We start from the raw sequence: 21,132 nt of genomic DNA, 5'->3' as shown, positions 1-21,132 counted from the left end.
TGAAACAGTAGCTGCTTTTGTGGAGAAGAAGAAACAAGTGTATTTTAAAAAGGCTAAAGGGCGATGCTATTGATCTGTGCACTGGAGTATTCACTGAAATCCGCTCGCACATTTTAGGTTGTAATGAAAGCTTTGCTAAAACAACTCCAGATCCCACGTCATTCATTCAGAGGTCTCAGGGAGCAACAAGCTTCTCTGCTATCTGCATTGTGTTATTGAGCATGCCTCTGAGGAGGAGTATTGACATATCAACACATTTAATATGGAACAGTACAAAACAGGTACAGGTACATTAGGTCAGATCCTCATATAGTGAAGCATTTTCCAAAGTGAACTTTCCAGACACATTTATTGGGCTGATAACATTACTCAAACACAGTGTATGACCATTGTAAACAAGAAAACAGAAAAAAGGCATCAGCTCAGACTGCTCCAGAATTCAAAGTGCGCCAAGCTTTTTAAAATCTCAACTTTTTGTCTTTTTTTAAAATCCTCTTTATATATCTTTTGACTGTTAATTCATTACTTTTCTTTACATATTCATTTTTCTGCAGTATTGATAATTATAATATGTACAAACGAGGCCAAGACAATGGTTGCTCTGAGGCCGTAAGAAAGCCGGTAGATATATGCTCGTCTCCCGTGAGATGACTCTTGGTTTTGGAGATGAGAAGGTAAGGCTGTGCTCCCTTTCTGCAGGGTTTTCTGATTGCATGCCTTGTTGGTGACTGTAATGAAACGTCCATGTGAGTGTCGTCTTCACCGGCGGGATGGGGGCAGTGACTTAGTCCTTGGAGTTTCCCACTGATAGCGACAATTTTATGTACAAAGGCTTTAAAGTCCCAACGTTGTCCTAGTGGTCGGGAGGCTATCAAATAAATGCTTCCTGGATGTTTTTTTTCATTTCCAAGGGTCTTTTTTTTTTTTGGTTTTCTCCCAAAAAAGTATCAAAATGTCCGTATAGATATAGTTGTACAGTGGGGGAAAGGGCTTGTTAGCATGTGTAAGATCGAGGGTTCAAACTGTTCTCAATGTATGAAAAGAAGAGTCTCTTTGCTCGCAGTACAAAGTTCCTTAATTCATATAATGTCCGGTGTCTTTATACAATGCCATGAAGAAATCTGAGATGAGATGCAGACCAGTTTCACATCCTCCCTTCCTCCTCCACCTCCTCCTCCTCCTCCACCTCCACCTCCTCGCCTCGCCCCGCTCCTTCTCTCTGACACTCATCTCCATGCTCATCCAAGGGAGGCTACTTTAGCAACCACTCGTTCACTGGAAGAGAGGAGAAGGACAGGAGTGAGAATTCTGATTTATATATGCAGCACTCTGCACAGTTCAAACATTCCCCGGCATTATTCACCCCCCGCCCCCCGCACACACCATATTTCATCTTCAGCGATAACATGCAATTTAAAAAGGAATGGCACCCGGCTGAATGGTGCGAGGTGTGTGTGGTGATTTGGTGTCTTCGTGTTTTGAGTGGCAGCCTTGAGAGAGAAAATTACAACCAAAACAAGGAGGCGCCAGAAACATGAATATACATTGTGATTTGAAAGAACAGGTGGAAAAACAGTAAAAAGTTTGTTTATAAAAACACTTTAAAAGCATCTTTACTGCAGTCACAGTGCAGCGTCCAGGCTGTTTAATGTCCTCACTGTATACAGTAAGACGTGTCCCTCACCTCATACTGTATTTGGGAAATATTCAACTGAAACCATTTAAACTTCAAATCAAAGAACAATATGTGCAAATAATGAACATTAACTTTGTTTAGTTTAGTGCTAGATGTGTTTTATGAACTTTCTTGGTGGAGGATGGATTCTATGCACGGACAGGCTCAGGGGATAAGGCTGCGTCGCACAGGTAGGACAAAAAGTTTTGTTTTGACAGCTGACTAACGGTAACTTGTTCATATTAATCAGCTGGGTCTGTTTCGCTTGGCCGGGGTCAGGCTTTCAAATAAAAGACGGTTCCAGGTCACACAATAACGGGTCTCTTAGGGTTCGGGCACCCCCAGCTCATCTCAATCACAGCGTGTGAAGACGCCGTTCTCCTGACAGGAAGAGCAACAGAGCGAGCTTTCGAGCCTGGGTGCGTTTTGTGCAGATGAAGAGACGGGACTTCGTTTCTGCATCGGTCACGAAAAATGCTGTCTACTGTAGTGCTCATTGTCGACAGGAGGATTATGTTGCAAGCGATATCATGGAGTTCAGGATGGGATGTCGAAACCAGGACCGTGCAGGACTGAAGGTGCATCGGGTTCACCGTCAGCAACAGCCTCTGGTTCTTCTCCCGACGGGACATACAATCACGGTTCGTCAGAGATTCATCGGTGAAAACATGAGCTCGGTCAGATGTAGGTCGCTTTGGACAAAAGCGTCTGCTAAATGAAATTGTTAGATATCTCTAGCTAACGGCGGTCACTCATCACGACACCTGCCTCCGTTGCGCGAGGTGGCTTATATGTGAGAGTATTCCCGTTAGCAGTGGCACCTCGTTCTGGTGCTGGTTCATGCTGCGGCTACATAAACGGAGCGTATGTGCCGCAGAGTGTTTACTTTCAGCGGCTACACCGGCAGCGCACACACGGGGGAGGTTGCGTGTGCAAACAGGAAGTAGGAGACAATGAGATTTTGTTTCGTCACTGGGCTGATCACGGCGATAAAACATCAGAACACCGTTATAAATAATATAATGACATAAGTAATGCAACTGCAGCACACAAGTCTTTGTATTTATTTTATAAAGAAACGTGTGTAAAAATCCTCCCAAAGCATCTCCTCCTTCTCCCTCTTTAACAATCATTGTTAATTGTTGTTGGACATGAAAACACACTGGTGTGATTTCCTGTATTTTTAAAATCGCAATAAACATCGCAGAACAAAAAGATATCGCAATGTCAGTTTTTCCTAATATCGTGCAGCATTACTCCAATGTGTCTTGCTGCTGGTCATCGGCCATGTTGGCGGCTTCACTTTAATGCACGTGGCTCCAAGTTCTCCCTGTGGCTCACAGACACCACATTCACTAGACGTCTCTTCTCCACGCTCCTGTTTCCCTCTCTGTCTGTTTTATCTTGATAAGGCGCATCTTTTACACTCTTCTTGTCGTGTTTCATCCGTCATGTGTGGTATGCACAGATGAATATGCCAAGGAATCTTCTTTCTCTATGTTATTGTTCCATCCATTTAGGTTGAAATCAGTCCTGATGTTGGGAAGGCAGCGATGCAAAGAAAGCCAAAGTAACGGGCCCGTTATGGACAAAGTAAAAAAATGGTGAAAGTAAGTTGTCAGAAAAATACACTACAGATAGCTGAAAACTACCACAGAACAGTTACCAAGTGTTACTCCCACCTCTGTAAAGACAGAGTTTAATGGAGCGTGTTGTCAGAACCAGACTTCCTCCTCAGGTGTGGAAAATAAAAACAGGAAACAAACACATGTGCACACGAGGAGCTGATTTCTCATTCAGATACACCGATGATCTCCTCTCTGGGGAGGGAGGATGTGTCTCCCACTCTGAAGGTTGACCTTACACAAATCACCAAAGAGGCGTATTTCCCCTCTTAATGAGACCCCCACCTCCTCTCCCGCTTTATCCTGAAGGTCTTTAAATCCCCCAACAATTAAACAACAGCTCTGCCTCTGTGTGTTTTTGTTTTTAGCTTTGCTCCCCAAAGGTCTCTAGTGTGTGCGTTTGTTCGGCGATCAGGAAGGTCTGAGACGGGTGGGGAGGGTTGAAATCTCCCACAACTGCTGCACAGAATAAGAATTTCATCTTTAAAGGAGGGGGGAGGGGGTGGAGTGGAGCAGAACAGAGAGGGAATGAGAGAGAGATGCAGACAGAGAGACGATCACGGTGTGTGTCGGCCACAGTACAGTAAACCCTGAGCAAAAATAACACAATGAATAGCAGGGACTGGGGGGGGGAGGGGTACCTCTTCTCCTTTAACATATTTACGCTTCAGGACTGAAATTCAACATTCTGTGCAGCAGTTGCCCAGATAGATGTTGCCTGAAACAGAGGAGAGATGACAGGCTGCAGGTTGCAGTGAGCTGTGACAAGCTGGTTTTCTACCTCCAACCGCCAGGTCTGTCAGTCAGCTGCAAACAGGTGTTCAGACTTTCTACAGCCGGCTCTTCCTCCTCCTTCTCTTTCGCACTTCAATATGTAGACTACATACATACAAGAGCCGAGTCCCAGCTCGGCACTCAAACTTGATATTGAGTTTATTAATTATGAGTGTAGCTGAAGCAACAATCCCCTGAAATTAATGTGGATGTGATATCTAAAACAAATTACATCCGGGCCATTCAGGAGCAATATTTCCCTCCTGAAGCTGAGAGTTTTCTGAGTAATAATTTTCACGCTTACTGACCAAAAATAACATCTTCTCAGAGTCTGACAGGATGTATATAGTCGTGGATATTTATCTCAGGAGCCTCTACAACTTTGAGTTTAGCAAATAAAGAGATTTGAAGTGAGACCTTCCCTCGCAATGCTTTTAAAAACAATGGTCTACATTTGTATACATTAATTAGCTGATATTTTATTGGGTCAATATTGGCCTATCACAGATATAGTGCACTTTTTTATAGATATGAAAACTTTCTTTAGAGAACATCTAATGCAGGAAACGCTGCATCATGTAGATTGTCCAGCAGAGGGCGCTCGACTCTGTAGTTTACAATCCTCTGAGCACTGTCTGCAGCACACGTAGCAGAGCATCAGTGAACAGTCAATAATAATGTTAAATCTTCCTTTTAAAAGTTGTTAGTTTAAGAAAGCAGCCTTCTCTGTGCAAAAGCGCCTCCACATTAGTAAATCAGAATTGTTTTGTTATTTCTAAACTTTAAAACGACCTTCTGAAACAGAGGCGGTTCAGATAACCCAGCTAAACTGAGGGCTTCTCTGCAGCCGACATGGCGCCGGATTCGAAGCATTCTTTGGAAAACTAATCTTCTTAAGTGCAATTTTCTTCTTAACTTTAGTTTTAAGAAAAAAGTAAGAAAAATGTATATTCCTGAAAAAGTTCTTATGTTTATTTGCCTAACTTTCTTCTTATTTTTCTTCATAAGAAAAAACTTACCAATACATGAAATTCTTGAAAGCAAAGTTCTTAAATTTCTTCTTTAGTTTCTTCACAACTTTAAGGTGACCCAACATATGTCTTAAAATTGTGACAGTGAAACGGTCAGCCTCGACATTCATTCATGTCAACATATTTTAGACGATCAATTCACTGAACTTCAGTTTTATTAGGTTCACTTACAATAGCGAGCATTTAGTTATATATTTATTCAGAATGTTAGCATGTCACTATTGTTTATGGTGCACATGTCATATCTACTAAAGTTAAGCTAGCAAATCAGTTAACATTTAAAGGGCCTTAACCACAGCCAGTAACTAATGTTTGAATGATTTCCTGTACTTGAAGGTTCCTGTTTAATTAAATCAATTAACTACAGTTCATTCAAGGTTTATTATGAATCAACGGACAGATACATATTGTTATTATTATTATTATTACTTTTATTGTAATATATTGTTGATCCTTATTTTAATAAATTAAAATAACATTTTGGTCCTTTATAGTCAATAATGAAACGCCTAATTTATATACACAGCTTATGTCATCTAAGAAGTTCGTAAGTAAGAAAATAAAGAAGTTCGTACGAAATGTTCTTACGAAAATAATAGTGAATTGCACTTAAGAACATTCTTACAAACTTCCTAGATTTTTATCTCACAAAGTTTTATCTTAAGAATATGTTTGTGAATCCGGCCCCTGATCTACTGACAGCTCCATTGACTTCGTATGTCTTACCGAAAACCAGGGAAGAGTAAAACTTTCTTGTTAGTGTGTTGTAAGTGTGCTAACGTCATGAGCTATATGGAAAAATGGAAAATGTAAACCCAAACGAACACAAATGATTAGATTAAAGATAAAACACAAAAACATAATAAAAGAGTCAAGAAGGAAAGAGGGATGCATGTCGTGTTTTGTACCTCGGTATTGGAGCTTCTGAGCCCTGTTGTTAGGGCAGTCTTTGCCCTGCATGCTGAAGTTGATGTTGGTGCGGATGCAGCGGTTGTTCAGCGGCTGGACCGGACGCACGTTGTCGCTCATGCTCAGGAAGATCTGAGACGGCTGGTTCTGGCTCAGCAGCCGCAAGGAGTGCATCTAAGACAAAGACAGAGACGGTGAAGCAGAAAAGAAGCCGTTGAGTTAAAGGTGAGCAGGTCGTTTTGATCCCCTGCATTATTTTCCCAGAAGGACTGTATGGAGGAATTTAGGGTTAAAGCCTCGTGTGGGCTGACATGTTCCACAGGAGAAAATCCTCGGCTGAGACAGACAATCCCCAGTGAATTCTGGGAGTTCTTTTTCAGGTGTGGCTGTGCGGGCTGAGGCTCACCTGCATGCGTGTGAGGTACACCGGCTTGTTCATCAGGATCCATGTGGCTGTCTCAAAGCACGGAGGGATGGTCATCGATCCATCATATGTGATAAAACTACTCGTCTCCGGGTAAATCTCCTCGATGTTCAGGCCGGTCAGTAGATATGCGTCGTCTGAGGAGAGAAACAAAAATAAGACATTTAACGTTTCGCCAGAAAATAATACAATATAGTACTGTAGCTATAAATCTTTGAATGAAACAGAGAGAAGATCTGATTAATCAGAGGATGATCTTTCTCCTCAGACTGTACGCAACTTGTCTGGATGTTTCACAAAACTAAAGCCCTTACAGAAAACTCTATGTTCTGTTCTCGTCTTGTGTATCAACCTTGTAGACGGCTGTCAGGAGGAGCCACATTTTATTCACTCATGTTCAACAAAATGTGTTACAGAGGTAGAAATAAACATTGGAGGAATATCAGAAAGGACATTTTCTCTCATGGTTCAAAGTCTCGTCGAGCTTGTAGGTTCTCATATTTCATTCATTCCATTATTCAGTTTGGTTTTGTGTTAATGACGTGTTCTCTGGTTACAGTTACCTCACTCTGCCCTTGTGTGTTTGTCTGCCTCGCCTCAATCTCAGAACCCATCGTCTGAGACGATTTGGCCTCTTGGGACAATGGTGAACATGTCGGCCGTGTCCGGTTCAGCCAGCGGTTAGTGATACACAACTTCCAGCCCAGACTTCCTTCTCCGTGCGCTGCATTGTTTACGACCCAGTTAGCAGCTTGAAAAGCGACCGTGTGTTCGGATCAAAGTGAAGGTAAATTCTCCCTCCAGATACGTCTGCTAAATAAACGCTGTCATCTCTTGGTTCGTCCCATCCCCCGGAGGAGCGCCCGTTCATCTGTCTGTGCTGAGTCTCAGTCTCACTGTAACAGTAAGTTACACAGAGGCTGCACTCTGGCTTACTTCAGCGGGATGAAGCCCAAACAGAAACAGATTTTCTTGTGATCGACTTTAATTAACGGCTCTTCAGTTTGCTGAAATAACAACATCATGATGCAGATTAGGAACAAGTCAACATGAAGCCTTGTCAGGTCTGTCCTCAAGAGGAGAAGGAAACTACTTTAACATGAGACGGAGGGCGGAGCCATCATTTATAATGCATTCAAGGAATTCAGGAAATCTGAATGCTGAGCAGCTTTTTGATCTAGCTGAACTTGCTGCAGATGTCTGTTTATAGACATTAATAAGAAGCTAAATCATCATCAGATGAGCGCTGCTGGGAGTGTTTTTCACAGACTGTTTTTCCTGCATGCGCCGCGGCCTGCTGATACGTGATTGGTCAATATATATTCGGACTACAAGCGTACTACAAACGACAACCAGAGGACTTGCCGTCCCTGAAATCCCCTGCCTACAGATTCTACATTTCTGTGGTTCTAACGCTTCCCATCCGAACAGCCTTTTTGTACCTTTGGTTCTGTGAAAATAAATCAGCACCTGTTTGGATTTAGCAGCCTGCATTGGGGTCCTCTCCCATTTATTCCTGTTTCCCTGCTTCCATATTAGCGAGTTTACCTCATACATCCTCCTCTTAGTGTGCAGGCTGTAAACTCGTCCCCCCCCACTTCTCATCAAGCACCGAGCTCGTCTGTCATAACACATTTTTCTCACTTCTTACTTCACATATCATTCAGTGCTCTGTGAATGACAGGCTGTTGGTGTTGGAGCACAAAACCTCTTTTATCCAAACTGTCTCCTCTGTCAGGTCGCTAATTAGACAGACTGCAGCTCTCTTCCTCTTCACACTCCAGCAGCACGCTCTCAATAACGTGTCATCTGTTGGGCCTCGCGGACAAACCGACTGCCTATTGGGACGAGGTCACTGTGCAGGACCTCTGCAGCTTTATTGCTAATTCGACTGTGCCCTGAATCACTATTCAATAAAGAGCATGATAGACTTAATATGAGAAAATCCCTGTAAAGACCTCTCCTCTGATCCTCTCCATCTGTGGTGAGTAGCTATGTAGCTGTCATTTAAGTGTGTTTGAAATACATCATTATCTTTTGATGCTTTGAATGCATCTTTGTGTTTGCATGTGTGTACATATGTGCTCTTAAAAGGCCGGCAGCATCACTGGCTGTTAGAGGGATCTGCCTGAGGACCCATGAGGGGGCGGTGTGTGTGACTGTGTGTGTGTGTGATTCAGCATATGTGAGACAGTGTATCTGAGAGAGTTTTGACAGCTGTCAGAATCCATGCTCCTCTCCAGCTCCTCCGGCTGGACCCTGAGGACCCCTCCCTCTCCCCGCCTGCAGCCTTGGTGCCTCGGAGACTCCTCCCAGCCACAAGGGGTCAGTGCGTTTATCTAGCCGCACAATGCTCCCCCCATTAATCCAATTATTTGTCTCTTTTTGCGAGCTAGCCCCGGGCGATGTGCGTGCCGATGCCACCTATCCAGTATGGCAGTCTGGCAGAGGGAAACCTCTGGAGAGCAGCTGTCGACTGCTGCCTAACATGCTGCCACAGCAACACACTCCTCCAGCTATCAGGAGTTCCCATCATCCTGTCCTGCAGTATCTCTTAAATTACCACTTTAAAATTGTCTAATGATGTTTTAACAGTTGAATAGAGTAAATGATATTACATAGCTAAGTAACCATTATTGGGCACGGCTGGTCTTTCAAGCTCTGGATTTCTCCACGTGTTGAGGATGTCTCCTTGAGGCTGTAAGAGATACAAATAAACATACACTAATGTATGCAATAAAGCGAATACAGTATGCTGCTAAGGAATCTGGCTTCTTGTAGCCTAAAATCTCTCAGTTTGATTTCATGTATTTACATCATGTGAATATTTAAAATCCTTTAAGAGAGTTCTGGCTGCGGCCGAAAAGTAAAAAAAAAATGACCCCCGTCTTTTCCTAACCACTTTCCCTTGATGGAAAACGTCATGAGGTCAAGGAAAGGTGTGAGGAGGAGACGACTGCGGATGTGAGTGATGTCACGTGGTTCTGCCGTGTAAATAACTACAATCTACCCATGATGGACAAAGAGCCCGTCTATCGCCCGGTGCTATCTTACCGTGTTGTTTCATGCAGTCATAAATACATGGACAACTCTGTGATAAATGTGACCTCATTAAGATGTTTACAGTTACGTTTACGTTCCGTGTGTCGATCGTGGCCATTCAAGTCAATGCTTGTGATTCCACAGCACGTGCTGCGTCTCCGGCGTGTCCCAGAAGCATCTCTCCGCTCTGCTCCGCTAAAGATATGCGGTGAGTCTATTTTTGACGGAGGCCGCTTCAAGCACGCGTCAAGCTGAACTGAATAGATCGTTCCAAACAGGAAGTCACACATGAAAACTGCATACAGCATCCGGTCATTTCAAAATAAAACACTATCCACAGACTGGTACAGACTCCCGTTTTTTCCGTTTTCATAACAACAACACACTGAAATCTTGAGCCCAAAAATCACAGAATGATCTCCGGATGAGCAAATAATCAACCTCGGAGGTGCAAACTGAACTGTTGTTTGTGTGTTGCTCTGTTTAACGTTGATGTTAGCGTGTGATTTCGCAATTTTCGTGCAATCTTGTGACCTTGCGAATCCAGCTGCTTAGGCCAGCGCTGCGCTGCGCTGTAGACCAGTCACGCTTCCAGTGGGCGAGGGCTCGTGCCGTCTGACAAACCAGAACCACGGCGCAGATGGAATGCGGCGGACACGGATCCTGTGGGATCCAGGCGTGAGGACCTGAGAGCACCTGAAGTGTACTTATCTCTAAATGAGCACTTCAAACTTCTGCAGCCTGTTTAAGATTAAAAATTATTAAATTAATGACTTTATGAATGTTTTAAATCACTTATTTTACTGTGTTTATGTTGCATAATCGTATTCTGTTTTCTTTTACCTCATTTGTATAACCGATATATTACTGCAGTTTACACTTGTTCTGTCTCACTATAAGAAGAAACAAAACTGCAAACTAACACACTCCACCGTCACAGATGATTACTTATTTATTTATCATATTTATGATGGACAGTAGAGACACAAATGCAGTTTGATTTATTGATCGATTGATTCATTGGAGGTGGGGATTAAATAAAAAAGGAAAATAAGTTAGTCCACATGAATCATAAGTTTGATTGTTTGAAAATAACTGTTTAATCCAATCAAGTTGGCATTTGAATATAAATCTACTTTCTGTCATGTTGATGCATGTGATCATTGATGCTGAGAGGTGCGTCACTAAATGTTGGCGCAAGGAATTATGGGTCACCATCCCGACCCACCAGGTCGTCAGGGACAGGTCTACTTTCTGTCCCCAGAGTAAGAACCAAACATGGAGAAGCAGCGTTCTGTTTTTATGCTCAGTATATCTGGCACAAACTCCCAGAAACATGCAGGTCTGCTGGGCTCACCTGTTCACAGCTGCCTTTTATTTAACTATTTTAATAACTGTTGTAATTATTTATATCTGCACTCTAGCTTTTACTCTTATTTTTTTATATTTAGGCTTCTGTTTTAGCTGTTCTTATTTGATCTTCACTTTGCTTTTTAATGTCTTGTTTAATGACGTGTTTCTTTGCTCTTGTTGTTCTGTGTAAAGCACTTTGACTTGTCTTGTTGCTGAAATCTGCTCTATACATTAACTTCCAGTGTTTCCTATGCTAAAGGAGATAATAAAGGAAGCAGTGAAGCTCCTTCCCTCATCATTTATCGTGGCCGACACTTAAACACTTCCGGGTTGTTTCACTCTGTTAGGAACCTTCCTAACCAAAAAGGACTTTTCAACTGCAGCCCCAGTTTAAAAATGGCTGAACATGAAACAAATGGTGCTAAAATGAAGCTAAATGAAGCTAAAATTAGCTTATTAGTTAGCTAGCTACAGCTGAAAAAAGATTCTTTAACTGGGCTCACCACAGATTCTTGATACCAGTCCACGAAGCAGAATGTCTGGCCAGCAAACGCCACTTTTGCAAACTGAAATCACAGCTGTTGTTGGCAGAATATTTGGTTAGCTTACCAATCTAGCTTCATTAGTTTGATAGAAACAACTCCTTCTTCGAGGAGAATCCTGTAAAAGGGTCTCATCTATGTTCTTAATTGCCTCATGCATGTGTGACGATCCCCTCCCAGTCTGTCTGCCTGTACTGTTTGCTTGTGTATTTCAGGTACTGGGAGCTGCCATGTAGGGGGAGCTTTGAGTGTTGTTATCTGATCCTGCCCACCTGAGCATCTCTCACTCAGCTGGGCCTGCTGCATCCTCCTCAACCATTTTCCTTTGTTTGGTTTGCTGCATGCATGGTACAACATTTCCACTCCATCCACATCCACACACTTCAGACATGAATGATTAAGCACATATTCTCATATCACATTAGTTATCTGATATGTTTGTTAATTTAAGTTAAATTAAATCTCTGTCTGATTGCTTTTGCTCTTTTTGTTACCGGCCCTGAGCCAGGCGCTAACACAGGATGCTACATGTCCCCGGCAAAAAACAAGATTCCTCAACGGGTGATGATGAATGCAACACATGAAAATCTCTGATCTTGTTTACAATATAGAGTTTTTTCCCTGCTATAATGGCTAAATTGGCTAAATTGGTCTGGTATTTGATAGTGATGCTGTTTGGCTGCTTACTTGTTCATTTTTAGTGTTACGAGACCTCAGGAATATTATGTTTGGCATTGAATAACATTAGCTGGAGCTGCTGCAGTGAAACTTTCCCATATCCAAGCAGAGCAGAGCTGCTAATGTTAGCAAAACAACCTCCGAGACCGGCTCTCAGCAGCGGAAAAATACTAAAACAGTGGATGTGCAAGTTTTGCACGCAAATGTTGCTAGTTGCTGATGGTAACTACTAAGATAGTTAGCCTGAAATGCTAATTTATTTATGATTATAGGTTATGTTAGAGAAGATAAAGATACTGTTTTTTAATTTCCTCACAGTTTAGCTCTTGTGTTTTGGTTTTTGGATAGGCTAAGGAAAAAGTCTCCACCATCTTAATCTTATCTCTCTTAGAGCGTCGACACAGAAAAATGAAGCCGTCAGGAGGCGTGGGTTGTTTCAGAACCATCTATTTCAGACATCTAAACGTGGCCACTTACTTTTATATGTTATTCTTGTGATGGTGTCTCTGTTCAGCATCCGATTCAGGAACGAGTTTGACGTCTCAGCAATCTGGATTAAAAAGAGTGAAAGAGAGGGTACAAAAGCGTGAGGTTACATTTTTAAAAACATATTTAATAAATGAAACAACACGTGTTCTACAGTTCAGTATTTTACAGGATAATATCTAAACGCAGTGATGTATCGTCACAGTCAGAGGCTTGTGCACTCTGTTGTGCTGCTGCTTTGCCTTCTGTAAAATAAAAGCTCCCACTGTCAAGAAAGTATTAAAAACAGCTCACAGACACACTGCTGCCATGACAGAAAATAATCCATGCTTTCAATGACAAAATGTGTTGTATTCTTGTCCTAACATGACTCTATAACAGACCAGAACAAGTTTTACTCAATAAGAGCTGAATGGAACAACATCTCTATCTTCCACTCTACTGTGAGTGTCACGTTGCACCATCCCTCACTAATAATGTAATATAATCCAACAATGCAACAGTATTTCCTTAAATAATAGCTGGGCCCGGTTGTTCAAAAGGTTTAATCTGGATAAGAATTATCTAGATTTGGAAATCCACTTTTAATCAGCTAATCCAGTTTACTTTAAAGCTGGTTTTTCAAAGTAAAACTAGATTGGATTAACCTGATCCAGATACAGATTTTTAGGGCGGCTTCAGGGCGGCTGTAGCGGGCACCCCCGTCCGACTGTTTCTCAGCTTCCAATCGCGTCCTCCCGATTTCAGCTTTCAAAGCCAATCGCGTCGCGGGGATTTCAGAATTTTCATCTTTCCCAACCAATGGCGCTCAGGGGATTTCAGCTTTCTAGCTCCCGCCCCCCTCCCTGCTCTCAGCCAATCTTAGCCACGCAAGTCCAACTTTCTGCGGGGAACCGGATGCAGCGGCAAACTCAAACTCGAAGCGGAATTTCAGCTCTCAATCTCAAGGTAAATGGCATCAATACAACTATTGTCATCCATATATTATTATATTGATCGTTCGCGCCATTGTGGTTAGCGTCTTTGTGTCAAATCCAGTTGTCGGTATATAAAAAAAAAAGACCGACAGTCGTCTTGGTTAACACGGTCAATGTCTTCAGTCACTACAATGATTATTGTTGTCAGCGTCAGAGACGCGTAAGTTATGTTTGTATTGTATTTTGTCGTGTTACATCGTCATGCATCCTGTATCTCCGCAAGTCGTTGTCGTATCATCTCGATACTAACGTTGTTGAGGCCATTTCGGCTAAGTTATTTATATATAGAATATAACATTGCCCTATTTCATGAGCTTATTGATTATTTATTAACATCTTGTGGAGGGAGGGGTCAGTTACTAAAAAAGAATGGGGAGTTTTGCTGTGTGGTAGGCTAAATAACAATTTCACAGTAACAGTGTTTTGTTTACAGTATGACCTTATAACTTATATATACTTATAATGAAACTTGAATTATTACACACAACATGACCCTTACTGACCCTTACTTTTACCTGTTGTACCCTTCGTTTATGTATTTTTGCCCTATATTCCATGCTTAATCTCTATGTTTTATTAGTAGTTGTGAATAAGTTAATTCCACATATCTATACTATATTAACATTGACTTTGTTCTGTCTTATCTTATCTTATGATGGTAGCATTATGTGTTAAGATGGTGGGATTTGATAGTGTACATTTTTTCTCCTCTTTGGCCACAGATGGCTTCAACACAACAAAAACACAGGACTATGGGTGATGATGAATGGATGTGATGCCTGCGGAGGTTTGCTGCCGCAGGTGTTTGGCCGTCCGATGCAAGAAACAGGCCTGCTCCCCGCCAGAAGAAGTGGCATGACCTCTATCAGAAGGTAGAGTTGTATAAAGCAATTAGCATACAGTTATAAATGATGAAGCTAAATGTTTTTAAAAAGAGACTTGCTTATTTGTTGTCATGAAATATTACAGATTGAGGAATGCCCAATGCAGCTGAGGGGGCAGGTAACTCTGTTCAAGGGCCCACAGACATGTGACTGTGGTTTCAATACTAAGAAGGTATTTGTAAACTAATATCAAATTGTCATGTGCAGATTGTTGATGTTGTATTCTTTATACTAATGTTTCTGCTTCTCTTTAGCCTCCCAAGAAAGTGTAGCCACCGAAGAAAGCGGCCACAGACCATCTACTATCAGACCCATGCAGGGATGCCACTGGAGCAGTGGCTGGAAGACATTTAGTGGAAAAGGGCAGACATTTGTATTTTATTCTTTTGGTATTGTATTTATTCACTATTGTGTTCTTTGCACTACTGGAGTCATTTGATTAATAATTTTTGGCATAATTTTTCTTATTTATTTTGTTGTGTTCAATTAATTGTCATTCTATAATGTTGTGTGCGTGCGTGTGGAGATGGGGTGCGTGAAAGAGAGGGTTTGGGGGGTGGGACGTCTTTGTTTTCACTGTGTTTTCTATTTATAATAAATATGTGGTTTGTTTCTAAAACAATCCTTTCATTTGACTTATTTAAATCTCAGTGTAAAACCAGGAGTCAAACAAGGTTTTGCTTTTTGCCCCACCATGCAGATGATAACACAATACAGTACCATAATATTGTGACTATAAAATTACCCTTTCTTAGATGGAAAAGAGACAATAAAAGCTAATATTTTCAATTCATTAGTTCGGAATAATGTCTTATAACTTATACAGTTCTTTGAATTAATGTCAATAAAACTATAAAACAATAAAACCAAAAACTGAGGTGAAATGAAAATCACACTATCACTTTCCTGCACATCATGAATGCATAATAAAATACAGAATGACAAATAGTATTGATTTTACTAAATCTGAATACTAATAAGTGTTTTCTTATGTCATATAACTCATATAACTCATTTAACTTATTTCACTTATTTAATCTAAACAATCCAAAGCACTTTGGGTGAAATTTGTGTTGATCCAGGCAGGGATTGAACCTGCGACCTTTGGATCCATAATTCCTATTTACAGAAACCACAAATATTCAACATTTGGGTGATTTCTGGAATTATTATAAAAAATTATGAGCTGGAGGGGCTTTTCACATGCAGAAGAGCCATTAAGAGTCCTCATTTTCTCTCCTTTTCTCTCTTTTTCCTCTCTTTTTCCTCTTTTTCTTCCTTCCCCCTTCTTCCCCTTCTTTCCTCTTTCTTCCCCCCGCCATACAGACTATTGTTCCCCAGCTTCAGAGCATGGACACATCAGTAAGTGTAGCTAATTGTTGAAGAGGAGGTAGTGACAATGGAAGGAGACACTTCAGTATGAAGTGCAGTTTAATGGGTTGGGAGCTCTTTATTGTGTGGATTTTTCATTTGTTGCCCTGGAAACACATGCAGCTAACTAATTAACAAAAGCTATTCTTAGTTTAATTGAAATTAGAAGTCACATTGTAGCTCAGTTTTACCCTGAAGAATAAAGTTATTCTACCTGATACTATGGCTGTACACAAATTTGAATTTTGGAACATTGAGCTTAAATTATTCATTATTTTTTTGGCTCTTTGCCTTTATTGATAGGTCAGCTGAAGAGAGACAGAGGGCCCTATTTAGACGACGGAAGGCACACAGTCTAAGTGATTTAGGGTAGTTACACAGCGCACAATCTGGGCACAAACCGAGGCGCAATGTGCAAAGAGGTTGGTTTTAGTCCCTGGATTATTCATAGGCGTGTTTTCGGACAGGATTTTTCAAAAAAATGGGACAGGAAAAATGGGGAGTAGTGCAGTTGACCTTTTACCTTTTGGATAAAAAGTGCCACCTCTTTATTAGACATTTGGGTAAAATTGGGGATGAAATTAGCAATTAAATTCTTCAGTTATGCCCCATAATGTCTTTTCATGCGTACAAATATAATGACCTTTTGAAGTCCAAGTGGATGGCTGTGTTCGAAACTGCACTCTATACCAGCCGTACGTCATGGGGCAGCTGTAGCTTCGTGGTAGAGTCGGTCGTCTTTCAATCGGAAGGTCGGAGGTTCGATCCCAAACTCCCTCAGGCTACATGTCGAAGTGTCCTTGGGCAAGACGCTGAACTCCAAATTGACAGTTGGACACTTTACGTAGCAGCCTCTGCCATCAGTGCATGAATGTGTGTGTGTGAATGGGTGAATGTGACATGTAGTGTAAAAGCAGCTTTGAGTGGTCGCAAAGACTAGAAAAGCACTATATAAGTACAGTCCATTTACATGTCAATTTACGTGATTTTTTGGCCAAAATGTAGTATGTAGTAAATGTAGTATGCAAACAAAAGCAAAATATACAGTATGCCAAAACCTCCACGTGTTCCTAAGATATCATCTTCAAAAGAATGGGACAGAGCGACACAAAACCAGTAAACTTAACATGTTGGAACAACTCTGTCAGCATCACTGGCCCTGTTCACATTTGGTATTACGCACCTGTTCCGGGTGATCCGATCACAAGTGGACAGCTGTAAGCCTGCAGTTCACACCTAGCATTAACAAGCCCCTCAGCTCATCTTCAGTGACCACTTGTGATCGGATCTCACTTTCCCGCTGGGTATGCAAATAAACACGGAGGCTCAGTCTCCTTCATTAGAATTATCATATAATAATACAAAACATCATATGAAAGAAAGTGTGATGCAGACTCGCAGCACAGAGAGGGGGAGAGCTGCTGCACACGAGCAAAAGGGGAGGTGGAGGGAGGGAGCGGGTGCGAGCAGGAGCTCATGAAGCATCGGTCTCCTCCCCGCGCTGCGTTATTATAAACTATGATGATCTGCACGCAGGTTAGAGCTCCTGCTCGTGTCATTCACACCATGTAATGTGAAGATGTAGTTTATACTTTAACTGTGCGCGAAAATACGGGACAGATGGTGACTGCTATTAAGCCAGGAGCAGAGCCTGAAACACACACAGATCTGTGTCCTCCTCACTGCGCTGCATGATTAAAAACTCTGATTAACCTCATGTGGATCACTTGATTTTTAAACTGTGATAAACTGCTCCTGGATCATATCTCCGGCCCGCGCCGTCTCTCTCCCTCGTCTGTTCAGGATCGTCACGTATTAAAAAATGAAATGATCTCTCTCAGTGAATAAACACAGACACGATCTGTCTGTGTTTCCGTGCACACTCTGCTGTCATGCACAAACTACGTTTACACAGCTGGAGTGACATAAGACATTAATAAAAAAACGATTTTTAAGAGACACAGCGGAGAAATGTTAAATCAGACAGGAATGAAAGGAGAGGTCTCCCCGTATTCACATGATCTTTTGTCTTTTGTGAGCAGTGGGTGGTGCTTAATGTGACCCAGGACACGTGTGTGTTCACACTACCAGACGTATGTGGATAAATGCGTCCCAGACCACCTCCGTATGTGGCCTGAGTGATCGGATCTGAATGCGTCTTCAATCCGTCCTGGGGGCGTTCAGACCTGTAGTTAAGCCTGTCCACTTGTGATCCGATCACCAAAACCACATGTTGATACCAGGTCTGAACCGGGTCACTGAGATATAATTACAAGCAAATGTTGTTTGTGGTCAGTGACGGGTCACAGCTCTGGTCTCCTACATGAAAGTCAGATTTACTTTAGACTTGTGGCTTCATGATGATCCACCACCCTGACCTCCACATCCTAACTTTACCATTGCTACATAAAGACGCACTGCTTCCTGCAATGGCACTAAATGTTAGACAATACCAAGACAATTCAGTGATCTCAGTGCAACAACAACTAACCACCCGACTGCCTCACATTAGTTTCCCACAGAAGCTCTGGAGCCTCTTTTAATTCCTGACTCCACTCTTTCTCTGCTGACCCGCTCCATTGTTCAGGGAGGTCTGAGAAAGTGTGGAGCGGCTTCCGACTGTGAGAAGCTAATAGCCAGGGGAGGCACCTCACACCTCATATCCTCCCCATGCCCTCCTCTGACTCCTCTCTTCACTTCCTCTCCTCTCCATCTTCCACTCACTCAGGCCAGTTGGACCTCACAACTCTAATTGCGGAGCTGTCTTTGGGCGAAGTGATTAAAAAGAGATGTGTTCGTCCTCCTCCTCTCCACACTGCAACAGAAATTACTTAGTCTTTGACCTGTTCCCTGTGCTCTTCACTCAGGCATGATGCCTTTACCAGCCACTCAAGCTGCTCACCAGTTTTCCTTATTTCCTTCTTGCTCATTTTATCATTTTCCTAGAAAAGCACCGGAGGGGATTCAGTCAATCTGTCTCTTTTATTCCAGGAACGTCTGCACATTAGGTGTGAGAAAAGTACAGATTTAGCACCATATGGCTGAATGTCAATCAGACACAAGGTAACCAAAAGACAAATCTAGGAGATTCACATTTTTCTCTCTGTTACATCAATCGACGGATGAGTAAATCAGGGAGAAAAATGTCCTTTCATTCAGTGTAAAAGCCTTGTGTGGAATCTCTCTATTGTGTTTCCAGCGATGTCCCCACATAGCTGCAGTCACCCACTGCTGTCCTTAATGGTGCCGCACGACTCCTCCACTAGAACAGGGGCCTTCCTGCCATTCTGAGTCACAGCGACGGGACCGGAAATCTGACGAGGCCGTGGAAAGCATGAGTCACTGAAAAGTGAGAAAAAGGAGCTTCTGCTCAGAGAGAGATGCTGCTAATGACCACCTGTCTGCTCAGTGCTACTACTGAAGAGCCCGACCGGGTCAAACACGCTTAAGACAGTGTGGGAGGGGAGACATTAGAAGAAAAAAGCAGTTGGATGTGAGTGGGTGGCATCTGAGTGCATGTGTCAGCGTGATTTCTAATCTCCTTGGATAATACCTACTTTTTGAGACTCATCAGGCTTTCGACTAACTCCAGTGTAGCCTCGTCAGCAGCATTGTTAGACACTCCAGTGCCTTCCCACCCCGGGTTGTCAAATACCAACTTGTTGTCATGGTGACTCACACAAGTGCAAAAGGTAGAGCAGTGTTATTCAACATGAAACCGTTTGATTTAGGTTCATGCACAAAAACTACGTTTACAGACCCCCTCCAGTGAAGTGTTTCACCTTGTAAACATCATGTGGTGTTTTCCATCTATCAGGGACAACATCAGCAGTCGTCTCCATGGCTGGGCCTGTGGCTGTTAAACTGCAGTGTACCAAGGACAGGCCGAACAACATGTTTTCAGATCGGCAGGTTTGAGACGTCACAGACCTAAGGAGCCAATCCTGTTTATGGACGGTGTGACGCTATGCATGTCATTATGTGTAACCTATGGCAACCACTTCGGCGATGCGCAAGCCAGCCGTCGTTTTTGCAAACTCACTACTGACTACAAACGGGTACGTTTAATGTCTACATTTCAAGTTTCAACAAGTTGCCACTAAACGATGGCAGAGACGTGTTTTGTTTTTGCAATGGAGGGGGCGGCTGGTGGGCGGGGCCTATGCAGATTCAGGAATCTTTAATGAGGGAGAAGGAGGAGATGCTCTGGGAGGATAAACATTCATGATTCACTCATCATGATGTGGATGTTTTTTGAACCATCCACTGCTCCCGCCACCTCAAGCGGACTTCTTCCATCTTTATGTTGGTCAGTCACAGCAACTCTGAGCATCTAATATTGCCCTGGATGGGTTTACATTACAGCAAAAGCAGTATAGCTCATAAAGCCCGCCTCCTCCATGTTAACAGATGGGACATGGGTCAAACATTGCTTTCTGTCACTATAGTTAGTTCTTATCATGCTGATTTATGTCCAAGTGTTCATTTTTCTGACAAGTTCAGTTTTAATTAGTTATTTGATGCTGTAAAAATGATGATTGACAGCTCTGTTGACAAATACGACTCCTGCAGCCGATCCGTTCTGGATTAGCAGAGTGGAGGATGAACGGCGAGAGGAGGCGTAATTAAAACGTTCACTACAGTTGAAGTTTCCATACCTGTGAACGTTAACCTCAGACCAACACAGAGAAGCTGTTCTGCTGTTAAACACGCCGGCGTGCGGGATCCTTGCTGTTTTTTCGGTAAAAGTGTGTGTTTGGGTTAGCGGAAGTGGCACCGTCGCTTCACTCGCCGATCTCTAATGCGCAGTCTCTGGCTCCATATGACGTCACCATCGCCAGATGGCAGCGCCTATCACAGGGGCTATTTTGGCCTCACTTTGGTACAATGGAGACATGTTGTCCATCTATATATACAGTCATTGATCTGTTCCAAAGACTGTATACAGGAAGTGGATGACGCCTGGGGTTTGAAAATTTAAACTGCATGCTTAAATGGCCAGCAGGGGGCGACTCCACTGGTTGCAAATACAAGTCAGATTGCACTAAAGTGTATCTGAAAATGAGTCTACTTTTCACCTGATTTATAATCTCAGAGGACACTTTCCTAATGACTTTATGATCTGAATTGCTAGTTTAGTTACTTAGAGACAAATAGACAACAAAGCAGGGTATGCTTTAGGGCGGGGCTGTGATTACCCATCTGTGATTGAGATGCTACAACAATGGCGGCCTGTCAACCAAGAAAGAAACAATGCACATCACCCTGTCATCAAAAACAAGAGGCCTCTAAAGGAGGGTTTACAAACAAAAGGGTGATGCTACAGTGGCTACGTTCACTTCTTCTCTACAGTCTATGATC

At 42.5% G+C, this 21,132-nt stretch overlaps 1 protein-coding gene across 1 annotated transcript in view; it reads right to left on the bottom strand.

Moving 5' to 3' along the window:
- Window positions 1-1,188: 1,188 nt before the first annotated feature.
- Window positions 1,189-21,132, bottom strand: part of ca10a (carbonic anhydrase Xa) — a 305,233-nt gene continuing 285,289 nt past the window's right edge. The window contains exons 7-10 of the mRNA XM_069665152.1: window positions 12,531-12,603; window positions 6,421-6,575; window positions 6,014-6,188; window positions 1,189-1,275 (exon numbers count right to left, since the gene is read on the bottom strand). Coding sequence (XP_069521253.1) covers window positions 1,253-1,275; window positions 6,014-6,188; window positions 6,421-6,575; window positions 12,531-12,603 — 426 coding nt within the window. The 3' untranslated portion in view covers window positions 1,189-1,252. The remainder of the gene's footprint in view (window positions 1,276-6,013; window positions 6,189-6,420; window positions 6,576-12,530; window positions 12,604-21,132) is intronic.

Source organism: Semicossyphus pulcher, unplaced genomic scaffold (genome assembly GCF_022749685.1).
Source record: "Semicossyphus pulcher isolate SPU_LCO1_2020_fin unplaced genomic scaffold, fSemPul1.0.p SCAF_16, whole genome shotgun sequence".
Taxonomy (NCBI): Eukaryota; Metazoa; Chordata; class Actinopteri; order Labriformes; family Labridae; genus Semicossyphus; species Semicossyphus pulcher.
This window is presented reverse-complemented; position numbering and strand designations above follow the sequence as displayed.